Source organism: Colias croceus, chromosome 13, assembly GCF_905220415.1.
Source record: "Colias croceus chromosome 13, ilColCroc2.1".
NCBI lineage: Eukaryota > Metazoa > Arthropoda > Insecta > Lepidoptera > Pieridae > Colias > Colias croceus.
In genome coordinates this window covers 6209812-6231259 of record NC_059549.1, presented here as the reverse complement: position 1 = coordinate 6231259, position 21448 = coordinate 6209812, and the positions used below count along the sequence as shown (strand labels likewise).

The following is a 21448-nucleotide window of genomic DNA, read 5'->3' as shown; positions in this document are numbered from 1 at the left end:
AAAGGTTACTTCCCCCCCCACTAACCCCTCTTTTGTGTGTATTTTTGAAATCTACGACCTTAGGAACGTATCTTACTTTTTTGTTAACTCCTCCACAGGCTCGGGTTTGAATAAGGGTTAATTTAAGCAAATAAATTATCATCATTAATTAATTTATTTAATTGCTTTTACAAATATAAATGAAATCACATAATTATGTAATTATCTCAATTAAAACAATTCTGACAAAATCAATTATTTCGTGAAATAACATTCTGCCCTAAGGGTCAGGTAAAATTGTTTCAATCGAGCAAACTAAATATTTTGAAAGGACAGCGGTTTCGAATGTTGCGCCGTTACGTTGTACTTTTTGCGCCTCGACAATATGTTCAACATTTTTTGCAGACACAGGTCAAAAATGTGGAGTAAACATCATTAATTCTATGCGCAACATTCTCTGTACTTCAAAAGCGCTTTAAATAAAATATCATGGGCTACAGCGAAAATTTTAAATTATCATGAAAGTGTCCACTGCGTTCTCGTTTTATCTAAAGCAAACGAAAGCTTTATAATTTAAACTAAAGTTCTTTGCTGGACTATTATGGCTGGAAATTCTGTAGAATTAAGACGCCTGCAATGCATTTTTCATAAAATGTTATTTTAAACTATTTCATAGCTTAAGTGAAAGATGTTTTATTTTATTTAGACCGAAAGGTTTGCTTTCAACTCTGTTAAAAGGTGAGTATAATCTGCACAAACACTTTCAGAATATTTTTATTTAAAATTATATAGACACCAACAATTCTTTAAAAGGTGTAAAGTTACAGTAGTGATGAAACTTAGGTAAGAATTTCTTGTGGTTCTGCAATTTTATGACTGTTAGAAAAAAGATTAAAGTATCCTAATTAAAGCAAAAAAATTTCTTCGCTTTGCATCTTTTACATATGGCCATATGCGTGTTTAGTTGAATCCGTAAGGTAAGTATATGACGTCTGTGATGAAAATATAAAGCAAAGCCACGCATCCGGCCCGAGGCAGGCGTATTTCTGAGTCTATTTCACTGATCTATTTTTTTCTTTACCGGTCAGTAGGTGAGTAACATGACCTAGGTACCAGATAAAGGAACATTTACCTTTCTAAATCATGGATGTAAACATTAAATTACACATATAATCCTGTTAAATCAAATTTGAAATAATAAAATACGATCAAACGGCCTCAACGCGCATTAACTGTGACACAACATAAAATCATTTAATTTATTACTGACAGTATTGTCAAAAGAATACAACAAAAACGAAAGGAATTCTAAATCACATTCGTGAATAATGTACAATAGAAACACCTTTTTATTTCCTTTTCTGTTTGTATAATATTTACTTTAGCGACATGATGCAAAGTCTTTGGAGATTTGTCGTATCATATTTTTTTCTTTTAACTTGCAATTGTTTGTTTTGTAACGTTATAAAAATACAAATAATGTTTATAGTATGTAAAACATATTATCTATACATATAATAAATCTGTAGAAGGGTCAATTCTGTACATTGAAAATATTGAAAAAATAAATAGCAGGGGGTGTTACTGGATCGATACCAAACCCAAATATGTGATTAACAGGTTCACTGTCCAGCTTATATAGTGAGAATTGTTCCACACGTCCAGTTATGTTTTATGTCCGTCCAGGAATTATTTATGATAAAACGGTAAATCTGTTACCTATGTCCCGACACTATTTGGTATATAGGTTATGTTCTGTCAAGTCCACGTGAAATAAATGACGATCTCTCCACGTTCACTGTTAAAAACAGCCTGGAAATCGTATGGACGACCAGACCACATATGGTCTGTGGACTAGTAGTGCTATATACTCTACAGACCATATTTGGTCTGTGGACAGTGAACCTGTTAAAAAATTTTTTGTCTGTCTGTCTGTCTGTCTGTCTGTCTGTCTGTCTGTCTGTCTGTCTGTCTGTATGTGAAGACATCACTTGAAAACTACCGGTTCGATTTCGATGAAACTTGGTATAATTATACCTTATTATACTGGGCGTAAAATAGGATACTTTTTATCCTGGAAAAATACGTAGAAAAAAATTAATCTTAATTTTTCAGTTTTATCCATAGACGTTGCTCTGTAGAACCGCGAACACACGTTGCGTATTATTATATGCCTAGCCGTATTTGGATCCAATAGATATTTATAAGATGTCATTGTCAGAGTTACTCAAAATGGAGAAATAAACCATTCACCGTTTCACGCGAAGACCTACATCCGCGCGGACGGAGTCGCGGGCGGAAGCTAGTGTCAAATAAATCGGTACAGTAAGAATTTTATACGCTATTTAACGAAGTCAAAGTTATCGAAGTATATTATGAATAATTTTTTTTGTCAGAAATTAGATAACATTTCGTATTATTTATTGGTCCTCCAAAAAAGGTAGGTAGCAGTGTAATATATTTTTCGTTTAAATATGTTCTCTTATCCATCAATTACCGTACATAGAAAACAGAAACAATGATTTACTTCTACCCTTATATCGTGTTTCATTTACCGAGCCCCTAAGCCTACTTATACAATAGTTTTGAAACACGTCGCCATCACGGTCACTAAGAGCGAGAAATGGTGTTTATTGACAAAGTTCTCTCAATACAAAGTTGCGGCAGTGAAGCTGGCCCAAGCCCTCATTAAAGAAGAAAAACTTCATCTCATTTTTCCGCTGAAATCTAGTTGAGAACTAGCCATCTGTGACTGATCTGTCCGTTCGTAATGACTTTTAGTTAGCAATTTTTAATGTAATTTGCATTCGCTTTTGTAAAGCGGCTTCTTTGGCTTTTGAAACGGTTAATTCTTTGCAAAAAAATTATCAAGTAGTCTCGTTTTCGGCAATTTTACTTAAGCTCTTTGATGTCATTTTCAGCCGAAACAATGTTGTGTAAAACTGGAACTAACTTTAATTCAATCTGACGGCATCCCAGTTTTCTTCTCTCTGTTCACATTTTATTTATCTATAAAATGAAAAATCTAGAAGCTTCTAAATCTGAATTGAAATTAAATGATTTTAATAATTAAACAAACTTTTTTAGTTTCGATTATTAATAACAAGTTATTATGTTAAAACTTAAAAGCTTTCATTGTATAGTTTAAATTTATTTTATATAAATTATATTACTATAATCCTCAGAGGACTCTGTAATTCTTTTCATTGGTAGATCGTAAGACCTCAAGAGATGCCTCTTCGTTCTTTAAATATAAAATTATTTAATCTTACTTCATGAATTAATTATTATATTTTTGTAAGTAGGTGCCTAATTAGTATCAAATAACATCAAATATAAACAGACTATTTGTTACAATGTTTATTGTAAGTCAATATCATTGTTTACAAATATTTGTTACAATTGCCAATCGGTAGTGTTGACAATATCTGAATTTACGGTATTCCCTGCTCTGAACCTGAGCTATATTGCAATGAATTGTAGTCTATTCATATTTACCTCAGATATCCAGACGTATCACATGACGGACAAAATATCTCGAAAACATTTTTTACTGTGAAAATTACTTTCTTCAAAAATGTATCTGCCTACTTATTCTTTTAGATATTGATAGCGTAAGATAAGCTTTCAAGTTTATAAAAATAAAACAATGTATCAAATCATGTAATAAAATCAAATACTCCAAATAAATTGACTCTCTTAAAACGCTCCCTCCGTAATATCAATTTATATTACCAAATATAATAAACTAAAAGAATCATAAAATACTGCTCATTTGAAGAACAGATTAAGTTTATATCAATAACTTCATATCAAACAAGGGTCTACACGTCAATATAAATCAAGCATATTGCTTCCGCATTCTTCTTGTTCCCAGAAATAGAGCGTTTGGTAGGTTTTCCCAAAGCGGTTTACGTCCACAAAGATGTTCCAACTGAGGTCGCCCAAATAAAATGGAATATTTTTTACAAACCGCAACAAACTTTTTTAATGTCTACCGATCTATCTTTGTAACCGTGGACAAAATACTTTTAATGTATATAGATTGTTGTTCCGAAATGTTTCACTGCTTCCGTATTTGTCTTACTTTACCTATTAGTGTGTTTGAGAATCAATACGAAATTGATATTTTATTTAAATTTTTGAACATTTTTTATAATCTTTACATGAATACAAAATCACCATTCTACCAGCATCACATGTAGGTAAATTTAGTGATAAAACAACAAATCTTGAATAGAAAATATCTACTTATCCACAGACTAGCTCTGCGGAAAGCATGTACAGTGTAACTACCTGTATGTAATAATATTATGAGGTCCCAGCCTCGGGCCGAGCCCACTTCCCAAATTGACTCCAACAAATATCAGTAGATAATATATACGTATTTTTAAGAGCATTGATTTAAAAGACTAATGACAATAAAATGCTTCAAAGATTATGCACGAAGTGCATGCTAACAATAAAAATAGTAAATGAAATAATAATATAAATAGTAATCTGGAGTTCGGCCAAATGTTTGAATGGCCGTGACGTATCGCATCACCTGTTATGCGTATGTGTGCGAGTTGCACACATGCAAATTGCTATTTAGTTCAAAATTTTAATAGCAATGAAAAATATTGCTAGGCTGAAAAATACTTTAAATCCCTGCTTTCCTGACACAGTTTCAAATACCCCACATTTTCTTTATAAGATGAGCATTATAAAATGAAAATGTTGTATTGAATCGGAAATTGCTTTCATATTCCCATTGCATATCTATTCTAAATTATATGATATGCAAAATGTATGTGGGTTATGATAAAATGATTCAAGCAGGAATTTCTGTTTTTATAATGCTTTATTTATTATGTCTTAAAAATTGAGTTATATATCCACTAACTCTTCTATTACCTAATATTTCTATCTCTTTGGATATTTTGTCTCAATAAAATAGTTCTCTAAGAACTAAGAAAATAGTTCGTTTAGATAGCGTTATAATATTAGTTCTCTAAGAAATAATATTATAACGCTATCTAAACGAACAATATGGGTCGTTGTAGAAAATCGATTAGTGAAATAGAACAGAAATATTTCGTGTACTGCCACTGCGGGACTAAGGGACGTCCAATTTACATGTAGGTACTGTTGTTTAACGGTAATTGCTTTTCCAAACCTTTACGTAAGAATAAATAGAGTGTATGTGTAACTGTATTTACAGCTTATATAAAATTATATTTTATAAAGGTTTGCGTATTGCATCATATATTATGCGTTTGTTAGTGTTAGAACTAAATTTAGTTGTTTATCAATTCTTCATAATAAACGGAAACTTGGGATACTATATATAACTTTTACTCGTGGATTTAAATGGATAAATCTTCAATTCCTGATTGAGCTGATTTTTTCATAACTCTATCAAATACAGTTTACGTTTGGTTTCTATATCAGCTTTTATGAAACTAGTGTTTCAAAGATTTATTCTGATACTCAGAATGTATAAAGTTGGGTCTGAGTTATAAAAGCTATAAAAATATAGTTTCTGTTATTGAAGTAGAATTCCACATCCATGTATGTTATTGCACGCAATCATAAAAGGAACATAAATATTTTTTTTAGTCTGTATATTATTCTAGAAATATATCTTATTACTATATTAGACGGTAGGTACCTAGTGAAGCAAAGTATAAGACTATTTCTCCTACCAACTCGTTATAATTGCTTGATTTTATTACATAATTATTTACTTTTCGATTCCGTTGGTTATCGGTACACTTTATAGTTTCTACGAAATATGTGGTTAATGCGTGCCGTTCGAACACGCAATGTATCATCGTAGTAACTACGACGTAACACGTGTCAAAGCAAGACTGTTTGGCTGCACTTCTGGCCAAGATCGCATCGACCGGCTCCACTGACCCAGTCTACATCTGCGCTCTCTAATCACCCGCACATTATCGAGAACATTGTGTTTTTAATTAATAAATCTCCCAGTTTATAACCCAAAGCGCAAACGTTGCAAGCTAGGACAGCTATGGTTGCAATTCTCAAGGCAAGCACGATTACAATAAAGCCGTAATGCGACAGATGCCAGCGGGATCTCCTTGTTCCATTTCTACGTTCATTCGGAAAATATTATCATAAAAATGCAGGGCAAGTATCTTTTTATACTTTTAACTCCACCAGCTATTTACCTAGAATAGTTTCGGCGGCCCCTATTTGCTTAGGTCGTAAATGTTAACTCGCGAACTTTTCTCTTGCAGAATTTCATCTCATAGTTTTAGGACTTCTGGCATTATGCAGCAACACCGAAGGAGCGTTTCGACATTTTATGTTGCGTAAAAAAACTATAAATATTGGTAAGTGTTGTGTTGTTCAGTTCTTGTCATACATGTAGATACCATAACATAAAATGAAACTTTGGTACTAGCAATATATTATCTTACCGTTAATATAGTCTTGAATTGATGTATTGGAGCTATCAATGTAGAGTTCTTAGGACAAAATATTCCACCCGTGTGGAGTTTCTGGTCTCCCATCGGGCGCGTCCCCAGGTGGCGGATAGGGGCAGGCCCCCCAGATATGGGGGGTACCGGCTGCTCAGCCGGCGCGGACCAAAACCAGCGAGGAGGCCGGAGGGCTGCTAAATAATACTCCTAGGTGATGGTATGTGCGCAGCATCACCTAGTACTGGGGTTGGGGCCGATGAGGCCGTTGTGGAGCCGAAAGGGCCCAGCCCTAGGTAGCGGCTGGCGGGTTTAACCCGGCAGGCGTACTGCAAACTAGAGGAAAGAGGAGGAGATGATGGAGGTAAGTTTTAAAAATAAACTACCCCAGGAGGGTACCACCAAAAGTGGAGAATCCCTCCCTGAGTCCAACTCAGGCTGCCCCACGTATTCTGGGGGGGGCAAAAACTTACGCAAAGACACTGAGGAGGTGGGTTCCCAGGCCTCCTCGGCGCCAAAAGTCACTGGACCGACCGACGACTCCGGCAAACGGACAAAGGAAAACAACGATTTGCAAAGTGATACGGATATTGGGATAGGGACGCGCGCTCAAATGGAGCGTATGAGAACAAGGGGGAGGAAAGCTGGACCTAGTGGAATGTCTGCGGCAACGTCTGTAGACAGCCTCATGACGGTCCAGTCTTACGAGGAGGACCGATTGTGGGCGAAACGCAAGCGGTCTTCTGGAGCGAGCTGCTCGGGCTCCTCCACAGAGGGACGAACGCGCACGGCCAAGAAGAGTGCCAAGAGGGGCAAGGGACGCTCGTCGACATCGCGCACACCTACGGCCTCTGCAAGGAAGACTCTGGCGGAAATGGTTGCCGCAAGGAAAGCCCTTGAGCTTGTAGGCGGCAAGCCCGAGTTTGAGACTGAGCGAGAGACCCAGGTCTCGAGAAGCTCTCAGGTCGCGGACGCAGAAGCCGGCGGCGGGCGAACCGACGTCAACGAATCAACCGCAGCCCTACGGCGCCGCATTGAGGAGAATCTTGCGGTCATAGAGGCTAAATCCTCAAACCTGAAGGGGACGTCGAAACGGACCCTAAAGGATGCGTCGGAGGCGATCCAAGAGGCGGTAGCACTACTTGTGCAGCGCACCGCCACCGAAGACACACGGCGGCTCCAGGCCGACAACACTCGGCTGCGTGGGGAGATTGCAGCCCTCCGCAAGGAGATGGCGGAGATGAAAGCCGCGCTTGGGGGCGCACAACATGCGCAGCGCGCGCAGCAGGCGGACTCTGAACTGACCGCGAACATCATGCGGCAGGTTGGAGAAATGGTTAACGCCCGACTGGATGTGCTGGAGGAACGCCTACCTCCAGAAAGGCGCGTGAGGCCGCCACTGGCGGCGGATGATAGGACTGGGGGGATGGCGGTTAGCCAAGTGCTAACCGAGGACTTCCCTCAACTCCCGCCTTCAAAGGCTTCTAAGAGGGCCAAGGCTGTGAATAAAGACCAGGGCGAAACGCGGGCTGTTGCACAGCCTGTGGGTACCGGTCTGGCCCCAAAGGCCAATCCAGGAAAAGAAGGAAAGAAGGCGGAGCGGCGTCCCGAAAGGGTTGCCCCGTCTACGTCATCCGCTCCCCAGCAGCAACCGCCTAAGCAAGGGTGGACTCTAGTGGAGAGGAAGAAGAAGAGGAAGAAAAGCAAGGCGGAGGCTAAAGTAGGAAAAAGGGCTCCTAAACTCCGCTCTCCCTCGTCCTCGGCTGTAGTCATAACCCTGCAGCCGGGTGCGGAGGCGCGCGGGGTCACGTACGCCTCTGTAATGGCTGGGTCCCGGCAAAAGATCGACCTCACGGAGATCGGTGTCAGCGCCCTACGCTTTAAGCGTGCCGCGACTGGGGCCCGAATTTTGGAAATTCCGGGCACTACAAGTGCGAAGGAGGCGGACGCCCTTGCTAGTAGGCTACGTGAGGTGTGGGACGAGGATACCATAAAGGTATCCAGACCAGTAAAGTGCGCGGAGGTGCGGGTCACTGGTCTGGATGATTCGGTGGCTGCCGAGGAAGTTGCAGCTGCGGTCTCCCGGGTGGGTGAGTGCCCCGCGGACCAGGTTAAGTGTAGTGGTCTGCGCGTGGGATCGAGAGGTTCCACCACGGCGTGGGTGAGCTGCCCAGTTGCTGCTGCAAAAAAGGTGGCGCAGGTTGGGCGCATCCTTGTTGGATGGATCTCCGCGGGGGTCTCGCTCGGTGCAGTGAAGCCGCAACGCTGCTTCCGGTGCCTGGAGGTGGGACACGTTAGGGTCATGTGCTCGTCGCCCACAGACCGAAGCAATGTCTGTTACCGATGTGGCGAAAATGGGCACAAGGCTGCAGGGTGCACGGCAGCTGCTCATTGTGTTCTTTGCGCCGATGCAAAACTGCCCGCGGGACACCGGCTCGGGGGCCCGGCCTGCAAAGCCCCGAAGCGGAAGAGAGGAGGCCAGAGGCGCGATGGCCCGGTAGTCGCATCGCGTTCAAGCCCTGCGCCATCTGAGGCGCCCGTGGTGGTAGAAGGAATGGAGACGTAGTGATGGCTCTCCGCTTTCTTCAAGCCAACATCAACCACTGCGCCAGAGCTCAGGACCTGTTACTCCAGGGTCTGGCGGAGTGGATGATAGATGTGGCGGTCGTAGCTGAGCCATACTCGGTACCTCCCCGGGATAACTGGGCGGGGGACGTGGATGGCTTGGTGACGTTGGTGGCGCAGGGGGGTGCTGTCATGGATCGAGTTGCCCGGCGGCGAGGTTGCGTCTCGGCATCGATCAGAGGGTACACAGTGGTTGGAGTATACTTCTCTCCCAACCGCGGACTGGACGAGTTCGAGCAGTTTCTGGCAGAGCTGGGGGAACTGATTGAACTCGCCCGTCCCCAGCCTATACTCCTGGCCGGAGATTTCAATGCCAAGTCAATGGCATGGGGGTCTTCGGTGAGGAATGCGCGGGGAGCGGTATTACAGGACTGGGCAGTTGCAGCCGATCTCTCAGTTCTTAATCGTGGGTCTGAACTAACTTGTGTTAGGCAAAGGGGTGGATCCATCGTTGACGTCACGTTTGCCAGCCCCCCCCTTGCACGGCGAATCGAGGATTGGAGGGTCGTTACCGATGTGGAGACGCTGTCGGACCATCGGTATATTCGCTTCAGTATCTCTGCGCCCTCGATGGCCTCCAGTTGGTCTCCCCCGACTGAAAGGCGTCCGCGCTGGGCACTTCGGAGCCTCGACAGGGATCTTCTGATCGAGGCTGCCATAGTGCAGTCGTGGATACCTACGCCCCGGGACGGTTCGGTCGAGGAAGAAGCAGCATGGCTGGCAAACGCCATGGTGCAGGTTTGCGATGCATCTATGCCCAGAGCCCGCTCAACTCCGCGCAGACGCAGGATGTACTGGTGGTCTGTCGAAATCGCCCAGCTGCGCACCTCCTGTGTGGCTGCGAGGCGGGCGTACACTAGACACCGGCGCCGGAGATGGCGCGATGAGGAAGAGGAAACGCGACTGTACGCTGCTTATAGGGAGTGCGTGACCGCTCTGCAGGAGGCAATCAGTAGCGCCAAGGACCGGGCCTGGGACGAGATGCTTGAGGGCCTGAACCGAGAACCGTGGGGTCGGCCGTACAAGCGGGTAAGGCAGAAGCTTCGCCCGTGGGCCCCTCCCCTGTCTCAGTCCCTCGAGCCTCGCTTACTGGAACAGATTGTAGTAACCCTGTTCCCAGAAAGGGGTAGAGATGCCTTTACAACGGCGGCGACGTCTGATGAACAGGAAGACTCCGCAGGTACATCTGTTCCGGATGTCACCCGCGACGAAGTGGAGACAGCGGTGGGGCGGCTCAAGCAGAAGAACACCGCCCCAGGCCCAGACGGAATCCCTGGTCGAGCCTGGGTGCTGGCGATGGAGGCTCTGGGACCCCGAGTAGAGCAGCTATTTTCAGCCTGCCTTCGGCGGGGCCAATTTCCCCGCAGGTGGAAGACGGGGAACTTGGTCCTGCTGAGGAAGGATGGGCGCCCGCAGAACTCGCCCACTGCCTACAGGCCAATTGTACTGCTTGACGAGGTGAGCAAGCTTTTTGAGCGCGTTTTCGCAGCTCGCCTCGTCAACCATTTAGAGGGAATAGGCCCGGACCTCAGCAACAATCAATTTGGCTTTCGCCGAGGTAGGTCCACGCTCGATGCCATATCGCGTGTGAGGGCGACAGTGGAGAGTGCAACTGAGGACGGTGAGGTTGTTCTGGCGGTGTCTTTGGACATCGCCAATGCCTTCAACACCCTGCCATGGGACAAGATTGTAGACGCTCTCCACTTTCACCGCGTTCCGGAATATATGATGCGCCTATTGCGATCATATCTTTCGGACAGGGCTGTGGCGTACCCTACTCGAGATGGATGGAGCGAGAGGGAGGTGTCGTGCGGTGTTCCACAGGGTTCAGTCCTCGGACCGCTCCTGTGGAACATTGGATACGACTGGGTCCTGCGCGCCGCAAATCTCCCAGGTATCGGCGTAACCTGTTACGCGGACGATACCCTGGTGACAGCGCGCGGTGCCTCGTACAGCGAAGCAGCTCTCCTGGCTGCTGCGGGGGTGGCGGATGTGGTATGTCGCATTCGGCAGCTAGGTCTCGAGGTGGCGCTGGAGAAGTCGGAGGCTATCTTCTTTCCCGGCCGTCGAAGGCTGCACAGCGCTGGATCGGAGATCCGGGTGAGCGGGGTTCCCATCAAGGTCGGATCCACAATGCGGTACCTTGGCATTGTGCTAGACAGCAGATGGAAGTTCGTGGAGCACTTCCGTCGCCTCGCCCCCCGACTTGTAGGGGTGGCTGGGGCACTGGGAAGTTTGCTCCCGAACCTCAGGGGTGCTAGGGGCGGGTGTCGCCGGTTGTATACAGGCGTAATCCGCTCCATGGCCCTCTATGGGGCCCCCATCTGGGCAGATGCCCTAAGCGCCCGTAGTAGACCATTCCTGCGGAGACCGCAACGGGTCATGGCACTTAGGGTAGTGAGGGCGTACCGCACGGTGTCATTTGAGGCAGCGTGCGTGATGGCCGGGACGCCCCCGTGGGAACTGGATGCCGAGATGCTTGCGGACGTGTATCGCCGCGTCTCGGCGTCCAAGTCGCTTGGGATCAACCCACCCTATGAGGAGGTTGAGCAGTGGAGGGCCGAGGCTGCCGAACGGCGGTCCCGAGAGTGGGAACGCCGGCTCGAAGAGCCTAGCGCTGGAGAGCGGACGGTCGCAGCGATTCGACCGGTGCTGCAGGAGTGGTGCGACAGGCGGCATGGGGCAATAACCTTCCGCCTTACGCAGGTGCTGTCCGGGCACGGTTGCTTCGGGCGGTATCTGTGTAAAGTCGCGAGGAGGGAGCCCAGCATGGCTTGCCACTGGTGCGCCTGCCCGGAGGACACGGCAGATCATACTCTTGCCGTGTGCCCCGCGTGGGCCGAGCCTCGTGCTCGCTTGGTCGCGGTCGTTGGGTCGGATCTCTCTCTGCCCTCCATTGTTCGCGCAATGGTGGGTAGCGACAGATCCTGGCGCGCAGTGATCACGTTCTCTGAGGACGTGATCTCGCGGAAAGAGGAGGCGGAGCGGGTTCGCGAGAGGGATCCTCAAGCGGACCCGATCCGGCGCCGACGTCCTATTGGGCGTCGTCGTCGCGCTGCGGCCGATTTACGCAGCCGCAACCAGCCTCCTTGACGATGGGAGCCGGGCAATGGAACGGGGATTTAGTCCATTGTCCGGTGGGATGAGGCGGCGTGAGACGTGTTCCGCTCACGCCACTCCATGAGGGTAGAGCTGGCAGGCTCTTAGCTTGTTTGGGCCCGGCGACGGGCTGCCGCTGATGGGGTCACGGATGAATTCTACACATACCCGTGGCCCTGTCGCTGATGTGGCTTGACGGAACACAGTGGGGTTTTGGTCGGTAGGAATCCGACATAACCCACGGCCTCTTCCCCGGAGGCCGTGGGTATCTATGCAAGATTTCCCCACTAAAAAAAAAAAAAAAAAAAAGGACAAAATATTCCAAATAATTTATCTACGACTACATATACTTTTACACTAATAAGCATGACCTTAAAGAAAGTCTCCAATATAAATACTGTCCAATGCAGGAGTGATATTGCCCCCAAACACGGTGACTGAAGTAGCATTCGCGTCGGCTCTAGCCCGCGCCTCTATGGAGAGTCAGAAATATAACTTCGTGATGAACATTAAGTACGCACCCCATGGCGATAGCTTTGCGGCGTCGAAAGCGGGTAAGAGGAAAGTTCCTTCTCAGTTTTATTGACTGTTAACTGCAAGAACTTTTTATAAAGATATATTTTTTAATTATTTGTATTACAAAATATACAACAGTGGAATGAAAATAATATAATAGAACTATAAAAGCTTTATTTAAAGGTCCATGTTTGGAAATTGTTTTATTCATGCATGTTATATTTATTGTATGCTCAATGTATATTATTGTATGCTCAATGTGCTGATATAATTCTTTAATTGACTACCTATGTAAAAAGTAATCAAAGACATAAATAGATATTGAAAATCACATCCCAATTTTAAAAACATTGAACAAATTTTAAAACCTGTAAAACTTACATCTTATATCACAGACAAGCACGTCGACGATATCAATATTCCACACCAAACCCTTATCTACATTAAACTCAGCGTTTACACTATTTTGTACTTTATTCTTATCTAACTAAGATTCATATCACCTTGCAGCGTGTGAACTTCTAGCCAGTGGAGTTATAGCAATCTTTGGGCCCACTGACTCGAACTCCGCAGATGCTGTCGAAGCCCATTGTCGAGCTGCCGGAATCCCACATATCCAAGTGAGCTCTCGAAACTTTCAATAGTTGTTATATATTCTGAGCATTGGCATAATTATGATAATCTGTGGTGAATGGAAATTCTAGGCATTGAACTAGAAAATTTGCAAATTCTATAGGTTTTAATAATTAAAGCAATTTTTAAGGAGGATTAAATAGAAAACCAAACAAGCCTAGACACTTTACCTAAATTAAATAAAAGGCGTTAAGTCCTTAAAATACTTGCCTGTAAAAGTAATAAAAAAGTATAATTTTCTCCAAGTAACACTAACCAAAAATGTAATTTTAAGAATGCAGCGTATGTGTTGCCAAACTCGTTTTATTCGTGTTATATGTATTTTGGCAAACGAATTTGCGGTATGTGAGGTTACTGTTCAAGAGACGTAACTAATATCCTTGACAATGTCCCCAAATATTAGATAATATGTTTCCTTATATTAATATTCAGTATTAAACTAACAAAAAAACTAATGTTATACAGTTTGAAACAAGTGAAAATTACCTACGCTCTCGATTTCGTTTCTATAATAAGCACATCTTCAAATAAAAAATTCCCAATCCATAAATTAATATCATGAAAATTATGGTACCTGTGTGTGCATTTTATGTGTATTGGGAATTTTGTGTAAAACAGAGTTCAATGATATTAATTTTCAACAGGCAGTATGGCGACCGCCACCTTTACGAGGTCTAGATCGACCGTCTCCTCCAAGCATTAATCTGTTTCCTGAAGCCATGGAACTGTCGAGGGCAGTCGCTCTATACGTTAAGGATAACGACTGGACTTCCTATACACTGTTGTATGATGATGATGAAGGTAATATTTTAATTTCTTTTTTCATTTCAGTCCCGATGTTCCGATCATTCAACTATATAAAAATAAATTATGTAATGTATAAAATTAATTTATGTACCATTTCCATCAGTAGTCTTTCTTTCTTAACGTGTACTACTTTGGAATATGTAGCGATATGTGTTTCTGAATATTAAGTTATTTTAAATTGATATTTAAAAGCTATATATAAATCTTATGACTTAAAAAAAAATTTATTTCATATTCAATGGATGGAAATTGCTAATTATCATGATTGTGCATTTAAAGGGCGATAATTTATTCAGTATTTGTTTCACCCAATACTATTTTAGACAATAGATGCAATGCAATATGAGTTATTCCCACCTGCTAGCATTGATTGTTTAGTATAACCACCCAGCACAAAATACACATTGGGCAACAATATACAAATATAAACAGCAGTCGCTTCTGTCACGATACTATCTATGTCAATATTGTTCCAGGGCTAATTCGATTACAGGAAGTCCTCAAACACGCAGACCCTGAGCATAAGTGGTTAGTTAAGCGACTGAAACCGGGTGAGGATAATAGGCAATTGCTGAAGTCACTTAAAGCGACCGGTCAGACGAGAGTGATTTTGGACTGTCCCTCGGATAGAGTACTCGATTATCTGCGTCAAGCGCATGAGGTCAAGTTTTTTGAAGATTATATGGTACGTCGATTTTATAAGAATCTATCATGGAAAGAAGGTAGATTTCAATATTGGATTAAACGGTTTGCTATAATTTGTTTTCGGTCGTAAAATTTTGAAATTTTTATTTACTTGAGTGCCGAAATATGCTAATCAATTAATCATATTTAAATTATGTAACATACCGATCGCTTGGTTGAGTTTCAATTCGAAATTACACCTATTAATACTCGAAAAGGATAAAACTAATACTATGAATTAATTATGCTTGTTAATAATTACGGTATTTCCAGAGCTACGTGCTAATGTCATTAGACGCTCATACATTAGATCTTCAGGAATTACGCTATGGATTATCGAATGTTACGTGTTTGAGGATATTCGACCATTCAGACTCACGAACAAGATCCTATCTAGCTGATTGGGAAGCCAGAAGTACTGCGGATGTTAGGATTCCAAAAATGACTCATGAAATTACCGTATGTTAAATTTATATTAATTGTTACTTTTCATTTTGAAGCAATTCAATTTCAAAGTTTCAAGTTTCATATGCATTGTTTTTATATTATGAAAGTTACACACATTACAATTTATTGCATTGCATAGGTATATTTGTTTAAAAAATATTTTACATAAAACTAAATGATCACTACTAAGTGATAAGGCCGCCAAATACACTAAACTATTCCTTGCTTTAATTTTATATGTTCTAGTATGTAAGTCTGTTTAGTTGTATTAAAGAGTAAAATAAATAAATAATAAATAAAACTAATTAAGTAATACCTAGTTTATATGCCTAAATAACAACTTCTCTATGTTGATCCATAATTAATCCGCTAATAAATAAAAATCAAAGTTATTTTCATAAAAAAATATACTTACAAAAACGTTATCTTTTATTAAAAGTTATATTCATACGTTCGTATATAGGTAGAAGCAGCATTGGCCAGTGACGCCGCACGACTAATTACCGACTCCGTGGAGAGCGCTCCAGAGGACTTTAAAATCGAACCAACGCCTATCGAATGCGATTCCGAAAACCAATGGGAAGCCGGGCCCGACTTCACTGAACATCTATTAACGGTATTATTGCTCTTAAGCGAACAATGCAATTTCTTTCTGTTCAACAAAAATATATTATTCCGGTGTAATTCAAGTTTATGTGACTCCACAGCTTTGTATTATGCACCGTATTTCTCTCGCGTTAACGCTACTCGTGTTGACGGTTTTAACTGTCCTTAGGGATATTTTCAGGGATATTGCAAAAATAAACTCTCGAAAAGAAATGCAGGATTTCACGTTTAATTTATTTTTTAAATACATTCCGAGATCTACACATCTGTTTTAAACGTATGGCTTCATTTATTTGAAAACTTTATTGGTATCAGTTATATGCTAGTTAAACCAAAGTGATAAACGTGTATTTGTTATTTCAGAATCCAATCGTAGGAATTACGGGCAAACTTTTATTAGAAAACACAACAGGAGAACGAACTAACTTTAATGTAGAAATAATGGAGCTATCCAACAGCGGGTTTAATAGCATAGCAAAATGGAATGCCGAGTTGGGTTTTGTTTACGTCCGAACAGCCAACGAAGATTCCGATCTCTTGACAGAAAAATGGCAGAACAAAACTTTTCGAGTCGTCTCACGCATCGGCGCCCCTTATCTGGTTGAGAGGAAGCCTAAAGAAGGTGAAGTTTTCATTGGTAATGACCGCTACGAGGGCTACTCGAAGGACCTTATACACGAGATATTAAAAGAGACATTGCATCTTAATTATGAGATTGAGATCGTTCCTGGTAACGGCTATGGATCCTACAATAAAGATACCAAGAAGTGGGACGGTCTTATTGGACATTTATTAGAAAGGGTCAGTGTAATGGGCACTTTGTGGCGTAATTAGCTACGTTGTTATTGAATTTATAAATATATAGATAACACTAATGTTCTTTTGCAGAAATCTGATTTAGCGATTTGCGATTTAACTATTACTTATGAACGACGATCGGCGGTGGACTTTACTACCCCTTTCATGACTTTGGGGATCAGTATTTTGTATTCGAAACCGACGCCGCCGGAGCCGGAGCTATTTTCTTTTCTAAAGCCCTTCTCAGTAGATGTTTGGATCTACATGGCTGCCGCTTATTTAATGGTTTCCTTAATGCTTCATATTTTAGCAAGGTTCGTATGAATTTTGTATTGATATTCAAAAACTTGACCTTGGATAGTTACAATACATAATATTAGAATTATTGGCTTCTATACAGAATAAATTCGCTCAATCACCATTCATTATCGAGTTATAAAATTATTATTCCGCGAAACGTTTGAATGGAACATCGGGAATTACTCAACTCTTGGCGCAAATTAAGTTATTCCAGCGACGTTCAAACTCAGCATACTCGAATGAATTGCAGGCTCGCGCCAAATGATTGGGAGAATCCGCATCCATGCGATAAGTCACCAGAGGAATTGGAAAATATTTGGCATATCAAGAATTGTTGCTGGCTCACCGTTGGATCGATTATGACACAAGGCTCTGATATATTGCCGAAGTAATATCACATAATATTATGATTTTATAGTCATTCATCATTTTCAAATAATGCTTACATCATGTGAAATCATTTAAAATTTGAATACCAATATTTGCTATTTTACTTTATTTACATAACAAACAAGAAATATCAGTTAAAGTGCATTAATTTTCCTTAAACAAAACACCTTCTAGGTAATCTTACTGTGTAAATTTACCGTTAATTTTAGAGGCTACTCAACTCGTTGGGTTTGTGGCATGTGGTGGTTTTTCGCTCTAATTATGTGCTCGTCGTATACAGCCAATTTAGCAGCCTTTCTGACTAATGCGGCCATGGATGATTCAATTAAGAGCGCTGAAGACTTGGCTATGCAGACCAAAATTAAATACGGAACCGTTGTTGGCGGTTCAACCTCGTCATTTTTCAAGGTGTGCCTTATTGAATTTATACGCAAATGAATGTATGAAACTCTGTAATGCAAAATCATATAATGTTAAATGCGCAGTATAACAGGTAAATGTTATGACAAGGAAACGTGGATTTCAGTATCATTATGTCACATAAGCAATTCATTAGTCTACTCAGAAGTAATAGCTTTAATTATTTTAATAATTACTATTGTTATATTTAGCAATTGTAATTTAAATTATCATCTATGTAATGTTGTATGCCATAATATATGTAAATATGTGTTTTTTGGACTCACAATCAAAACATATCTGGGCAATTATTCAAATTAAAAACACACGTTTATGGTTAATTTGAAATTTGAAAATTTAATCTTATATTTATATTTTTTTTATATGAGAGTAAGCAAAGGGGCAGGTGGGCCACCTGATGTTAAGTGGTCACCACCGCCCATAAATACTTGTAACACTAGAAGTGTTACAGGTGCTTTGCCGGCCTTTTATGGACAAATAAGCTCTTTTCTTATATGAATACCGTATGCTCTGACACATTAATTATGTGACTCAGCAAATCGTATACCATCGCATTTTAAATTACAGAGGTCCAACGTATCTACGTACCAACGAATGTGGGCGGCCATGGAATCGGCCCGGCCATCTGTGTTCGTAAAGAATAATGACGAAGGAGTTGAAAGGGTATTAAAGGGTAAAAGATCGTACGCCTTCCTCATGGAATCCACGGCTATAGAGTACCAACTGGAAAGGCACTGTGATCTAATGCAAGTTGGTGGCTTGCTAGATTCAAAGGGATATGGAATTGCCATGCCTTTTGGTACGTAAGAGTTTATAAGCAAACAAAGATTTGCATATTATTTAAATCGCTCATAATACTTTTCATCTAAGATTGTCCTATAATTCAATAACCATTCAAATTAATTTACTTACTTACATTTGAACGTAATTTTACGATATATATTTTTTAGATTCTTTTTATCGAACGGCCGTGGACAATGCAGTTTTAAAATTAGCTGAAAGTGGAAGACTAGTGGAATTGAAAAACAAATGGTGGCAGGCTTCAGAGGATGATGAAGCTTGTGTTGTGAGTACTCGTTCTAAATAAACTCTTATAAAATTTTATATAATAACGTAACGTTATGCTGGAAATTAGTCGACTTTAAATTATATATTTTCTACAGTTCTGTACTATTAACGTTATCTACTATATGTACTGAATTGGTAAATTAAGTTATTAATTACAATGAATATATTGAGCTATTTTTAAATAAGAATTAATACACAAAATCTGCTTCCAAAGAATTGAATGTAAGACTAATCTTAAATCGCTTAAATCGTTGTACATCCAGAAAATGTTTTTAATTAAAGAGCCCATTTTGTGTTCTCATTTACTGCCTTCTTGTTATTTATAATCCTTGAAAGAAGGATCCTTCGTTTAATATTGGACATTTGTTTATTTGAATAGCGGTATTACAAATATAATGGTTACGATTTAAAACGTATATTTTATATGAGATCATAATAATATCTTCTAATTGTCAAACTATACCATAATATCTATTTGATTTATTTATTTTTACAATCAAGTTGAAATTATTTTCGTATTACTTTACACTTTATATATCTACGTGTATCTACCTACCATGAGCGAAGCTTTCCTATTACCCTTAAGAATAACCTAAACACAATTTTATTCATTATTGAAATGTATTAGGAACAAGAAGCCACAGAAGAAGGTGCTAGTGCAGCCGAGCTTGGTGTAGACAATGTGGGCGGTGTATTCGTAGTACTGGGTATAGGCTGCGGCATGGCAGCTGGTATGGGGGCTCTCGAATTTCTCTGGCATGTCAGGGACGTTGCTATTGAACAAAAGGTAAGTCATACGTACAAGTATGCTTCAAATGTTGACCGTAAAGAGGTACTTTATGAATAGCACATATCTTTTATTCATATTGTATACAAAATGTGTACAATGTGTGAAATGTGTACAATTCCGAAAGTATTTAGGACATGTATAAAATATTGTTTAAAAAACTATATAGTGCATAGCTATCCAACGAAATGTATAATGTGTAAGTATAAAATAATTTATTTCATACATTTCCGTGCGATTTTAGGAATTACATACATTTCCTAGGAATTGTATACAATGATGGATTACATACATTTCCGTTAACATATACACAGCTAAATATTTGGCATATTATTAAGCTTGACATTTCGAGCAACAAGCTTTAAATCAAACAATTTTGTTGGAAGGATTTGTTGATCTGTAACACGTGTGAATAAACTTTACACACAAAGAGATTTAGATTTCTCTTTCTTACGATTTATTTGACTTTATTAAACTCATACATGTGCAGTGAGGGAAACTTTATCCATTTTGTGTGGTGACAATTGCTATTCTTAGGAGATCAAACTATCTGAGAAAACATTTTACATAATCGGAATTGTAGTTCCTGAGTTTTTTTAGGATGATGTCTTTTTCAGATATGTTTAAATTAAAGTCCTTATTAAGTTACTTACCTGACATAATCGATTTCATCAAATTGCTCTCTGAGTTAAAAAGTTTAATAAATAATTAATTGCTGTGACAATGCGACAAAACAACAGTGGTATTTTTTAAGTTAAAAAAATCCATTTGCTCTGACATGCGTCTGCCATATATTTTTAAGATTAATGAATTAAAAAATTAAGATAATCTCGCAAATATACTTACATTCACGTATAAATGTAAAGTAAGTCTAATTCTATGTATCTTTTTAGATGACACAAGCAGAAGCATTCTGGGCTGAGTTGGCATTCGCGTTAAGTTTTTGGGAGACTGAAAAACCTGTACAGCATTCGAGACCTTCGTCTTCCGCATCAGGAGATATTGCATCCAGAGCCTCTTCAGTATTACGTTCGGCAGCCGATTTATTCAACATCGATGTTTTTAAATAAATTATAGCACAAACACGCGTGTATTAATTTAACGATTCAATCTTGCAGAATTTTCGAGCCGTCGAAACATAATATTGATTGAAATTTTACTGAGTTATTAATTTGGGATTATAATTATATTTCTCTACAGAAATAAAGGAAAGGCTTCACGCGTTGTTAATAGCACAGGTTGTATGTGCGATTATGGTATTGTAAAATAAAAATAAAAACCCAATTTCATTATTACAACTTTAAGACTTGTCAGAATATAATGTTTTCTTTGTATTTTATTTCGCAAACATATTAGAACTGAATTTATCATCACATTATTATCATATATTTACATCGTCACAAAAATTAAAATATCATCATAATCTTCCATTCAAAGGACAAAAAACAAACTAAATATAAAACTACATTACATTTTATTTCAAATTCATAATCTATGGAATATTGTATTTTTAGTACTTATAACCATAAAACGATGCGTCATTTTGGAAATATACAGTAATCAATAATTTGCATGTGCTAGTTGATCATGCTACATGATAAAACATTGTGTTACTTGATGTCTTCCGTGATAGATTATATCACAATACTGATTGACATGAAACACCAACAAAACGCTCGCCGGTGATTGGTTGTTATATTTTACGAAACATATGTAGTGCAGTAGTAATTAATCACGTAATATGTTGATAGTCTGATGTATTCTTTCAGAATTACCATGTTTTATGCTAAAATAAACACGAAATTATAAGTTTCTTTATGTCAAATTTATTAATTAAGTACGATTACTTTACCTGTGAGCG

The 21448-nt window shown here is 40.4% G+C and overlaps 1 protein-coding gene across 1 annotated transcript; it reads left to right on the top strand.

Moving 5' to 3' along the window:
* The first annotated feature begins 5814 nt into the window (after nt 1–5814).
* Nucleotides 5815–20846, top strand: LOC123696721 (glutamate receptor ionotropic, kainate 2-like). Its single transcript, XM_045643080.1, has 16 exons — nt 5815–6114; nt 6225–6320; nt 12542–12685; nt 13158–13267; nt 13925–14081; nt 14564–14772; nt 15045–15230; nt 15682–15834; nt 16188–16625; nt 16713–16936; nt 17173–17310; nt 17522–17720; nt 18300–18531; nt 18683–18798; nt 19429–19587; nt 20481–20846. Exons 1-16 carry the CDS (start codon nt 6108–6110, stop codon nt 20655–20657), a joined length of 2745 nt encoding a protein of 914 aa, XP_045499036.1. The 5' UTR covers nt 5815–6107; the 3' UTR covers nt 20658–20846.
* Nucleotides 20847–21448: the final 602 nt, after the last annotated feature.